Genomic DNA, 13118 nt, shown 5'->3' with positions numbered 1-13118 from the left:
TCAACCGTCTCGGATAAAAACAGCCTTAGTGTGCCAGTCCATTGGAAGGAGATCTAAATATAAAATACAATACCAAAAGGCTTATCTCCAACACAGACAGGGGATAAGGTGGAAAAATGAATGTGCTGCCTGTTAAAAATTATAGTCACTTCCTCTGAAACTCATCCATGTGAAAAGTCCTCCACCCAAGGACGACATGTCACTGTATCATCTAAGACTAAGTGACTTTGAGATAGGACTACTTGACGTTCAACCCTAGGGGAAGTAAAAGTTGACCCCGTAAGCTTCTGTCTGAGAAGAAAGGTTGTGCAAAATTCGGAATTTAGAAACTGGCTCCCTTTTAATGCATGAATGAGAATTAAACACTTCAGTACTTTGAAAGGGAATAGAAATAACAGGAATTGAAATTTACTTAACTGCACTTCAAAGAAATTCAAAAGGTTATGGCATTCCAGGTAATGAAGCATTGTTCCACACCTGCGCATAAATCTGTTTGTAAGGCCCATAAAACCTTCAAACTTCAAGACTTTTGCAGGCATTTTAACTTTAAAACAAGGTTGTGTTTACAGTATGCGTTATATAATAAAGAACTTACTTATAAATACTTGCATATTTGTTCAATGGTTTGGGCAGAAATAAATGCTTTTTATTCAGCAAGGGTATATTAAATTGATCAAAACTGACATTAAAGAAATTTAAAATTTTACAAAGAATTTTATTTTAAATAAATGCTGTTTTTAACTTTCTATTAATCAAAGAATCCTGAACAAAATGTGCTGCATAATATATATATATATATATATATATATATATATATATATATATATATATATATATATATACTGTATGACAGAACTGTATATATGTATTTATTTTGAATGACAGACTTTTATATTGGACAAGCAATGGTCCAGATGTTAAAAGCCATGCAGTTTAAATGGATTTATCCCACAGTTATTAAAATGCGGATCGATGCCAGTAACTGAGCTGAGCTGTGCGGAGAGGACAACACTAGTTCTTTGTTTCCAGAAAGTCTCATGCACTAAATTCATGGTGTGTAGAGCATACTTCACTTAAGCATGGACATGTCACCACCCTTCCTTAATGAAAACCACAGGGATTGAAGTGTTGCCTTTTAAGGGCACATATGGCACTATGCTACACAAATATACCTCCACCACGTTTTCCAAGAAGAGGTAACGGTATTTACTTTTGGCCAGGGATTTTAAAGGGTGGGGGCTGACAATCAACTCAACTGAATAGATCTGACTAAGCAAGATATCTGCTAACATTGCACCAACACACCTGCACAACCAACACCTCTCAGCAGGACCAATCAGCCATTACAAGGAAAAGATTACCCTGAGTTCTAGGAATGTAATGGAATATGATCTGTTCTTTGTCGTGCCACAGGTTCAGGACCATTTTCCATGAACCCTCCCCCTGTAAGAGTTTCAGAGTCAAAATCCTTCTGTCAAGCCGGAGCACGAGAAACCGAAGAACTTGAGAAATAGCAGCCCACTGAAACTCCCTTTCTCATTCATTCACTTCCCCCATTTAATGCTCAGCATGTGCAGAGTAGACATATTTTTCCCTAGAAGTGAAATACTTAATAAGAGAAGGGTGATTGTATTTCCTGCATCTGCCTTAGAAGCGCAGATGGGTAGAGTAATACTTGGCGGTATTGTCCCCTGTGCCCAATCCTGTCCAGAAGGAATTTCACATGCCAAAATCTTGTTTCAATGTCCAGCCCAGTGAGATAAAGTGGCTATTAAAGTGACAACTGGCCTCGCCTGCCACTGGAGACCTTAGGTCAGGACTTGAAATGATGACATGAGCCCTTCTCAGGACAGAACGGTCCCACTCCCTTCTTAATTCATTTAGACATGGCCAACGTCAACAGAGCAAACCTAAATTGGACCATTTGGAAAATGAGTACTCCACCTTACACTAAGTGGTACCCTGCCCTCACTTAATGCTTGTTGGTTTATTTGACATGCATGGACAAATCTTCCTGCCAAGTGTTAGACAATAGCTGGATAAGGTGGAAGTGTTGGCTATTCCCTTTTACGAATGACTCTGCCAGTTGGCATGTGGGAATATTTAATATCATAAACGGGAGTGCATTGATTCCATTCAGATACTGTTCCCATAGCGGCCATGACAGAATGGCTCTCAGCTGTAGTTATGGCTTATGGTTGGAAGTTGCGGGTAGTAATTTGGTGAGGTCTGGAAATCATTCACTAGAATGAGGGGTAAACGCCCGTCTATATGGCTGCTTTATCAATTCAGTCAGATTTCATCTTACACTCTGCCAATCCCAAAGACAACTGAATACATTCAGTTCTGATAGATACCAGCCACCCGAACGCAATGAAGACCTTGCTCTCTGAACAATGAGGTTTAGTTGCAACATGCTTTGTGTACCAAGAACAATTTCTTCATATTTTTATGTCAAAACAAAATGGAAAAATTTGGAAAAAAGAAAGAACATTTTTGTTAAGGAAACATGCAGCATAACAATTTGAGTGAAATTTTGCATTGAAGTTTAAGTTTAATCTACTTGTGGAGCACCGGCTGTTGTCAAACTCCTTGTGCATTTAAAAATATTTTTTTTTGCATTTTTTGGGGGGTGAAAATACTAAGCCTAAGTAAGTAATAAGTAAGTAATAAGTAAGTAAGTAATAACCAAGCCTAAGTAATACTGTGCCTAAGACTTTTGCACAATAATATATATATATATATATATATATATATATATATATATATATATATAATTATATGAATCATATGTTGAGCTATTTAAGATTGGTAAAGCAATGACACAGGAAGTAGAAGCATACAAAATGTTTTGCCTACTCATCAAGAGAAATCTGATCTGGTTGACAATTGACAGTTAACACACTCCATGAACAGGATTGACGCCCTGTTCTTCGCTCTATTTTCTGGCTTTTCTTGCATGCGCAGCAACCGAGGAATGGTTGCATTACACATTATTTGAAGCATAACTTCCCTATTTAATGTTTCTTTCGCTCCATATTCCATTTGAATGCATTACTGTGAAGATGTTTGCAAACATTCTTAAAAAGGACTCTCTGTGAATTAAATACTGAAAGTCTTCTTGATTATCATTCACTCAGGAATGTGCTGCCACTTGAGGACAGCTGCATGGATGAAGCAATGCTTTCTTTTGTCACAACACTTCCATCTGCAAAATAAATGGGAATTATTATTTAAGCTCATACAGAAGACCTTTCTGGAATACTTAAGAAAGGATCACAAAAACAGATACTAAACAAAAAAATGGGTTTAGCATTGGAATTTTGTATATTTAATATGACATCCAATCAATGTGTAAACAAAAATGCTCTTCAAGCAAATTACAGATGGATCGTATAGTGTCTGGTGGTCTTCTCAGCTGATAGCTGAGAGTTACTAAACTAATAACTTGGAAACCCACATGACTGTTGCGGGAGGTCACCAGAAGGTTTCCTGTCAACATAATGTGGCTAAATACACAAATAAAAAGTGATTTTTTGCTGTGTCAGCTGGGACATGCAAAGCACCAAGAATCACTAACCCTTTCCCCCCTGCTGAAACAAAGCAAAGACATGACCAAACATGACACTGTTGGGCACATTCAGTTCCCCTTTTATCAGATTCCTCTTTTATCATGTTCCATGCTGCATTTACGCAAGGTAAAGAGGCTGATGGTTTCAAATTTGACAGCCCTCTAGCCCGTATAGTGAAAACACCAGATTTTTACTGGGCCCTCATTCTATGGTAGGAACGATTCATTCCAAAAAATGCCTTGATAATCAGCTAAATGCATGCTGCTCTGACAGTCATTTTCCCCGATTATCAATCTTTCTGCAAAATTTAGTTCCAACTCTAATCAAAAACATCTGAACCTGCTAATCAGAGTCTTGCTTCAAAATGACACACAATTGTGTAAGAGCATAGCTGAAATTAAATTCTAGGTTGAGCACACAATGAACTCTGTTGACTGTTCAACAAATGCACCAGCAACCACTAACACTGTGGATATGTTTGCAAAACAGTCCAGTCCTGTGACGTTAGCAATTCGCATTGCTAGGTTGATGGTATCCATTCTCATCCTTCACTACCATTCTTTATGCTCTTTTTTCTTTAACAAAGAGAGCTTGCAATTTGCTGCCAGTTTTGAACCTTATCTCTCATGGTCTTGCAGTAAAAAGCCTGAAACCTGAGCACGCAATCATGTGCAAATTCCTACGTAGCATGTTCCATGCTCATGCAGGTCAAGCTACACAGCCAAGCTCTGGTACAGTTGTGGTTAAAAGTTTGGGAAGTTAAAGATAGTTAAATATTAGTTGTACATTTATAGTTTAAATGGTGAATTAATTAGCAAATAATGCCATGTTTAGCACTATCACAGTCTTTGATGACTGCCTGTAGATTTTCTAGAAGGGCAATACAATTATGCTTCATAAGAAATTAGAATATTCAGAAATACTGTATTACATTGACACAAACAATTACAAAACAACTGTTTTAAATAGCTAAACTGCTAAACATTTTATGTATGTAAAATGAGAAACACATTAAGAACAAAAACAGTTTTATAATGTATATTATATTTGTTATGGACAGGTAAATCTGGTCCTTTTTTTTTTAGGAATTTGGGTCTGTTGCTGAATGCTGCTATACAAATGCACAGCTTCAGTTTCACTAGTTGACTGTTTACCTGAAAGTGGCTCCCTGGGTTTGACCTCAGGCACCTCCTCAACTGGCTCTTCCTCGGGGCCCTGGGATGAGTGGTCCTGCATGGACTCCCTCTTCATCTTTCCCTTGCCCACCATCTTCAGGAAGGAGAGTCTGCGACTGGTGGAGTCAGAATCAGCTTCTGAGCATAGGTCACCATTGGTCAAGCTCTCCTTGCGATCTTTACACTTCCCTGCCATTCTATAGGAAGAAATAAGTTGATTAGTTACATTTAGATTTTCAAGACACGTTTATCCAAAGCACATTGCATTTAATTCACGGTATACATTTTCATGTATGTCCTGGGAATCAACCCCATGACCACGGTGTTGCTAGAATCATGCTCTTCTACTGTTTGAGACTCAGTAATGATGGCTTTATGAATTATTAAATAAATTGTTGCAATAGCACAAAAATACATGGTCTTCCATAAACTAATAGTGTAGTAAGAAAACTATGAATTTAAAGGCATGTGTCTAGAACAGTGTGTCTATTCTACTAGTGGCAAATAATGGAAATACAAAAATTATAATAGTTTACAAATGAGTTTCCCAAACACTCCTACCTCCCTCTGGCAATAAATCATCATATAAATCATTAATTAGTCCTAAACTGTTTATCACACTTCATTTCTTTCTTTTGTGCAACAGTGCCTGTCCATTTTCATCCATCTTGGTTCCAGAGGTTTTCTTTTTATTCATTCTTCCTATAGAGATTTTCATAATGTCTTTGTTAAAGAGTTTTAAGTTATCAACCAAATCAACTAGCTACAAATTGAATTATTTAAAGCAAAAAAGTATTTGAAAATCAGACAAAAAGTCAAATATACAAGACTGTGTACTTAATGGGTTCAATGAAGGAAAGAACTACAATCCCATGATGCATTCCAAATGAAATTACAATTAAAATATAATATAGAATTATAGCATTACAATATAATATAGTGTTGCTTTTAAGAAATAGATATAGTTACATATCTACACAATATATTCACATTTTTTTTGCTAAATATCACACATACACAAATATTTATATAGTTTGAGAGGATAGGGAGACTAACAATTACATCACCAGGAATTAAAAAATAACTTATTAAAAAACAAGTTAAAATAATGCAGGCTAATGGCTTCAACAAAAGCATACCACCAATGATTAACAAACTTGTAGCTCACAGTAGATCTATCTTTAACGGTTTATAAGGTTATAAGTAAAAAAACAACCTGAAGGTTGCACTTTAAAAATGCAACCGGAACCAAATGACATTCTTTTACGTTGATGATTATCGCATGTGCATTCTTCTGCTGAAGATCACACACACATTGTTCCCTGCACTATTTAATCAACAGCGCAGACTGAACTCTGCAACCAAATCTACAGATGAAAATTATCCCATGATTTACTAAGCCATTCTAAGTGTATATGACTATCTTATTAGTTATTTAAATATCATTGCTCTTCCAAGCTTTATAATGGTATTGAATGGGGGTTCTGATTTTGAAGTCCAAAAAAGTCCATCATAAAAGTTATCAATATGACTCCGGGGGTTAATAAAGGCCTTCTGAAGAGAAGCGATGCATTTTTGTAAGAAAAATATCCATATTTAAAACTTTATAAGATAAAATAACTAGCTTTTGACAGACGGCCGCACACATTGATTTACTCTGACCTGACGCATGACGTATTGACAAACACGTAAGCGCAGAGGATGAGCAAAAAAACTAACAATTCACAAATTAGAAGTCTAAAACGAGAATTTTTCAAGATAAATGTCGGAGGATCTTGAAAAAGAAAAGGAGCTTGAAATTGTTGCCCAGCCCTATTTATTTGAACCACAAGAGGTGTCTACTCTCACCTTAGCTTTCGCCACTCCTTGTACGTCATACTTCACGTCAGGGGTTACTCATTTGGAGTAAGTCGACTTGCGTAGGCTGTCTGCCGGAAGCTAGTTATTTTAGTTTAGAAAGTTTTAAATATGGATATTTTTCATACAAAAACGCATCACATCGCTTCAGAAGGACTTTTTTAACACCCTGGAGCTGTATGGATTATTATTTATGATGGATGGATGCACTTTTTAGGACTTCAAATTATTATGAAGCTTTGAAGAGCAATGATATAATTTTAATATAACTCTGATTGTGTTCGTCTGAAAGAAGATAGTCATATACACCTGAGGGTGAGTAAATCATAGGATAATTTTCATTTTTGGGTGAACTTCATTAAGAGGAATTGGAACCGGAACCATTTCATTCTTTTCAATTCCCATCCCTACACACCATACCGTAACAAGCTCCCTTCTGAACTCCGTCTGCCCTTCTTCTTCCTCCCCAAGGGTGAGGCTGAACCTATAGACCCCTGTGGGGAGGGTGTTTCCCTGCCCTTGCTCCTGGCAGACATGCGCAAGTTCTTGCCCAGTTTGCCCAGGGTCTTGAGGGGCGAGACCCCCTTCATGCGTTCCAGCGTGCCTTTGAAGGAGCTTCCCTTCCCTGAGCCTCCACGTCGCACCTCATTAGCCTCATTTTCATCTTCCTCATCCTCAAACGGGTTTCTGTCCCGCGGCACACGCCCATCCAGGAGTGAGCCTCCGTTGCTTCTGGGCCAGTCCTCATCTGAGCCAGGCTCCTCAAATGGATTGTGGTTAAGACTCATTTTTCTGAGAATGAACTCACTACGTGTAGTCTCCAAATCCACACTAAATCTGCCTCCCTTCAGCCGAGACGGGAGGTTCTTAAGGACTGGCATGGTTGCGCTTGGAGGATATATGCTGGAAGAGAGATAAAACAGTTATCTATCAGAATCCCCACTGCCAGTATGAATTGTGTAAGCCATTACAGATGCCTCTTCAAACAGGAAATTACTGCCAAACAGGCCAGCACTGGAATTCATCCATCATGCTGCTATGAGCTTTCATTTTTTATGAAAAAGTTCCTTGGTTCTTTCTCACGTACAATACAGACGAAATTAAATAGTAAAATGCACATAGAAATAGAGAGACCGGATCTTGTGAAACTGTAGATTTCAATAGGTAGTGTCTGGTAATGTGGAAACTGTGGTGACTTTAATTAATTTAAAAATACAGTAAAAATTAAAATCATACATATAATGGAAGATTTGTACCTCTTCTTTGATAATCATGTTGTTATGTTCTGAATTTAAATTAGTTTTGACTCTTTCTTTGGGGGATATACAGTCAAAATGTCAAGGTGATTCAACTTAAAATAACTGAAGAAAAGCCTAATTAAAAATGAAATTCTTGAAAAGAAAATTTTAACTAGTCTTGCTATCTGTTATTATTTCCCTCAAAAAAATATAAAATATAAAATATTTGAAAAAACTTTTTCTGCCAAATGAAAGCCATGTGGTACAACCAACATGCAGGGGAAAAAATACATAAAAATAGGAAATGATGTCACAAAGAGGACCACTTCAAGGTGCAAGGTGACCTCGTGGAGCAACTCCCCAAATATATAGATATTATGAATGAATCATTTAAATTATTTGTTAAAAATACTTTTTATATATGTATATTATTTATATATAGTAATGATTAAGTTTAACACTCATATTCAAGGTTTAAAAATATATATTGTTAGCACATGCATTTTTACGGAGCCCTTCACATTAAGAATTTGCTCTCGCAACATATTAATTCATGGCCATGTTTTATTAATTCGTTCCCTCATGATAATTACAATATCGCCGTGTTATACTAATGTGCTCTTTCATTTTTATTTAGTTAAATCGTGGCCCTGAAAAAATTTGTTTTTTTTCTTTATTAGTCATTGACCCATGTTCTGTTGAACCCTTTTCATTTTACTGATGTTTTCGCAGTTTTAAACATCAACTCAGCAATATCCGCAATACAAACAGCATTAAACAACACAGATAAGAGAGATCTGACAGTTTTATTTGAAAGATTACTTATTTTATGATGGCAGAATCTGAATCACACCCTTTGGTTAAACTTGAAGACAATTATTATGAGGACTTTTGATGTTGGGCCTGCCTATATCCATATCCTATAATCAAGAGAACGAGAACAAACTTCTGGTTAGGACAAGTCACCCAAAACTTTAACATCTGACATTTTATATTACATTACTCTGTTACAACTTAATATGCAAAATCTTATGTAAATAAACAAAAGGAGGCTTCAACTTGATGAACCGAGTCTATTTCAAGAAAACGTGTTTGCCTCTTTCAAAGGCTTCTTGGGTAGAATCGCTCACTTGGATATTTATGGCTGGTGACAAAAGGGGATAGGAACAGCGCTGAATCACATCCGGTTTGCTAATTTGCTTGTTGTGTATGTGTGTGCGCATATGAGGGGGCCAATACTTCATGAATGATTAACTTTGGGTTAACGGTCATCTACCTCGCTTCCTCTTGATAAAAACTACATTCTGCCATTTTAACAACTGTAAACAAACAAACAAAAAAAGTTATATTAAAACATGTTTCTGAGATCAAAGTCACATTCTATACAGTAGCTTGCAGACCAATTTCAGTGTGTAACAGCCAACAAGCCTTAAATTCCTAGAGAGGGTCTATTGTTTGTGGCTTCCTACCTCTTTTAAATAATTATGTCTGCATGATTTTTCCATATGGGTCACCAACCATTCAGGGCTTATTCTATTATGATCATCCACATTGCAAGATGTGTGTAGTACACTGAAAGTGTCTGACAAGGTATTTCGAATAGGGATGCACCGATCCACATTTTTTCACTTCCGATCCGATCCCGATACCTGAATTTGGATATCGGCCGATACCGATACTATTCCGATATCAGAGCTGTGTTTGCTTTAATATTATTATTATTGTTGATTTTATATGATGCTGAAATAAACTCCTCTCAACAGGCAAGTATGATATGTACGTATGTATGCATGTATGTCCCAGAAGGCAACTTGAGGTAAGTATAAGGTCAGAAAAGGAAGTCAGAAAAACAGGAAATCCTGTTAACAGGAAAAATCCCATTCTGAAAACAAATATGCCTATGCAACTGTAAGGGTTTCAAATTGATTGTCATGTCAATATTTATTACATTCCCAAAATGTCAAATACTTGAGTCTTGAAATATAAGAAAAGTGCAGGTGTAAACATCATACACACACTAACATTATCAATAAATCAGTGTGCATCTGAACAGCACAAATCAAGTACACTGGCTCTTGTAGCATCAACAAATCAAGGCTTTAAAATGTGAAATATCTGAAATATAAGACAATTGCAATAACTGTAAACATAAAAAATCCTCATTCTGTATGATTTAGAAGCTTGTGTGCCCATGGGGACCTCAATTTAGGTCCCCATGTGACATGAGTCTGTGTGCATTCAATTTTGAGTCCCTACCGGGATAGAAAAACATGTATGTACACACACACACACACACACGTACACACACACACGTACACACACACACACACACACACACACACACACACACACACACACACACACACACACACACACACACACACACACACACACACACACACACACACACACACACACAGAAGTGATTCCTGACGGCTCCCGTTGTCTTTCTGCCCTCTGGCAAAAAAATCCTTGTGCTCTTTAACGTGGTGCTTCTTTAAATGTTTGATTGCGTTTGTTGTGTTGTACGACGCAAGAGAGCTTCCGGCTCTCTGAATTACGGATTTGCAAACATTGCATTTAGCTGTCGTGCTCTGCGGTGTTTCCAGTGTGAAGTCCACGCAGCGGACATGTTGGCTAGCTGCAATGCTGCTCAATGCTATCCATAGATATATACACTAGATGTCGCCTTGGGGTTCTAAGCATGCGCCAAAACCGCCGCCATCTTGGAACGGGGTCTTGTCATAGGAAGTAGCTAGGTAACGCTGAATTCATGGATGATGCCGGATGGGACGGTATGAAAATTTCATATCACGATTATAGTGACCGAAATTATCGTGATTATCAATATTATCACGGTTTTGTTAAAACAAGATGAAAGTGTTAAAAAAGAACTGATGCTCACACTGAAAACATTTCAACAAGTTTTATATTTGAGAATCAACAAACAACAAATAAAACGAGCAGCTCTATGCACTTTTTAAAGCAAGATTCTATTCTGTGGCATTTCCTTCCTTATAATGGCCGTCGTCAATAGCAACGCATTATAACTCAGCCCACATCCATGTATATCACAACGGCCGCGCGCTCTCATTTCATTCAAATACAACTTGTCATCTTGCGTCTCCGTTTTTGATTGTATTGAAAATGAAATCAGAGTTGATTTATTGTTTACAGAATTTGATAATATTGTCTAGACGAGTTTTTTACACTGTACAAAATGGATTTAACAGGAAAGAATAGAGACATTCATCTCTATTCAATATGTCCCCGTAATTATGTGGTAAAAAAAAATCGGTGTTATAAGTGTACAACGAATATACATTATTATCTCTTAAATGTCACTCTTAATAGTCTTGTTTGAACTTGTTCGTTCGTCTTTGGCTCAAAGCCACTTATTGCTTCGAACTTTTCTTCGCGGATGCTGCAAGTTTATTTCAAGTGAGTGAGATAAAATATTTAAACTCAGAACAACATTTTGTGCCCAATTATTTCTCAGACGTAGTTTTAGTATTGAGATCAAAGTTAACTTGCCTTGCGTTCGCTACAACAGTGGATGATGGTCACACAGGACGACTCGGCAGATTTGAAGTGTTTCCCCCTATTGCAGCGACTTTTTTTGTGCATGTTCTGCAGACAGAGTGACCATCCTCGATTAAGTTTCCCTCAGGATTTTTGTAAATGCCAAAATATGACCACACCTCAGATAGGGTCCTCCTAAAAGGCTGAAAAATCTCCCGAGCACGGTCACCGCCTTCCGCCATTCCTTCTCGAATAAAAAGAAAAACCCCAAGATTGCGTGCCTGCGTCAGACTGTTGCTGGCTGGACAGGATTTATAGAGAGTTATTAAAATCGCGATAATCAAACACGGTTTTAATGATAATTGAATTTTTAACGATATTACTAACCGTCAGTACATTTTATCGTGACTTATAGTGAAACCGGTAATCGTCCCATTCCTAACTGCGTATGGATGTTCACACGAACGAAATCTAAAAACCAGACAGCAAGGGATTACATTTCACAAGAATATTAAATTTAGTAATTTTTTAAAAATTTCTCTGGACTCAATGATAAATACATATCTGACCGTTGAAATGAACCAAAACAACTACAAAATCGCATTCATGATGATTAATGGTGATTTTATTTCTATTAGACCTTTTCCTACATTGATGCTGATGCATTAAAAAGGAGGGGCTCCCCCGTTCAATGATGGCGGCTCTATTAACGCATTCGTTCCAACCAATGAACTGCCGTAGCCAAGGCGACATTTAGTGCAGTGGTTCTCAAACCTGTCCTAGGGACCCCTCACCACTGCACATTTTGTATGTCTCCCTCATCAGACACACCCAATTCAAGTCTTGCAGTACGTACTAATGAGCTGATAAGTTGAATCAGGTGTGTTAGGTGAGGGAGACATGCAAAATGTGCAGTGGCGAGGGGTCCCTAGGACAGGTTTGAGAACCACTGATTTAGTGTATATATTTATGAATGCTATCCTGCTTGGCTGCAAACTGCGGAATGGATTTCCTGAACAGGGGCGTGTCTCATAACTCTGTGTCTCATTGAGCCGCACCTCCGTTCAGGAAATCCATTCCACAGTTTGCAGCCAGCTAGCAGACTAGCCGGCGGGAATCACTTTTGGAGTGATTTCAGCAGACAACGTTAAAGAGCAGACATGGCTCTTGGATATTGGATATCTCCGCAGATTGGATCGGGAAAATCCGATACGTGAATTACGCTGGTATCGGTCCCGATACCAATACTGGATCGGATCAGATCGGCCCCATTTGCATTTCTTTTGCATTTCACAGAAAAAATAAAGTCATACAGGTTAGTAATGAGAAAATAATGACATAATTTTGCATTTTTAACTTGGCTGTCTCTTGGTTGTTGAATCACTAGTGAGATGTAATTATTAGACAAGAAGGACACTTACATAGCAAATGGAGTGAATGAGGAGGAGAACGTAAGTTACAGAACTGCTTAACAACAGTGTTCATTTAAGCTTGAACCATTAGGAAATTAACTATTTAAATTAATGATTTAATAAGACACAAAGCGACTGAAAAGTCTCACGGCTTCAGTGATTGAAATTCCATTGCAGATCATCCTCTCTCAATATTTCCACTGAAATTCCTGCTCTAATTATAAACCTTACAGTGGAGCCAATATGGAACGTCGGGTTAGATCATTGGGTGAGATATAAAAACCATACTACCGCTTTCCCAGACCAACTCCTCTTCCTGTCTCATACAGGTAGGGGATAAAA

The 13118-nt window shown here is 37.6% G+C and overlaps 1 protein-coding gene across 1 annotated transcript in view; it reads right to left on the bottom strand.

Annotated features, from left to right (window-relative positions):
- The window catches only part of exoc3l2b (exocyst complex component 3-like 2b), a 30440-nt gene that overhangs the window by 14754 nt on the left and 2568 nt on the right, over positions 1-13118 (bottom strand). The window contains exons 2-3 of the mRNA XM_077208607.1: positions 7025-7507; positions 4727-4944 (exon numbers count right to left, since the gene is read on the bottom strand). Of these exons, the coding sequence (XP_077064722.1) occupies positions 4727-4944; positions 7025-7485 (679 nt within the window). The 5' untranslated portion in view covers positions 7486-7507. The remainder of the gene's footprint in view (positions 1-4726; positions 4945-7024; positions 7508-13118) is intronic.

Source organism: Siphateles boraxobius, unplaced genomic scaffold, assembly GCF_051911475.1.
Source record: "Siphateles boraxobius isolate OS27281-9 unplaced genomic scaffold, OSU_SipBor_1 6, whole genome shotgun sequence".
Taxonomy (NCBI): Eukaryota; Metazoa; Chordata; class Actinopteri; order Cypriniformes; family Leuciscidae; genus Siphateles; species Siphateles boraxobius.
Note: the sequence above shows the minus strand (reverse complement) of the source record. Positions and strands in the feature narration are given on the sequence as shown.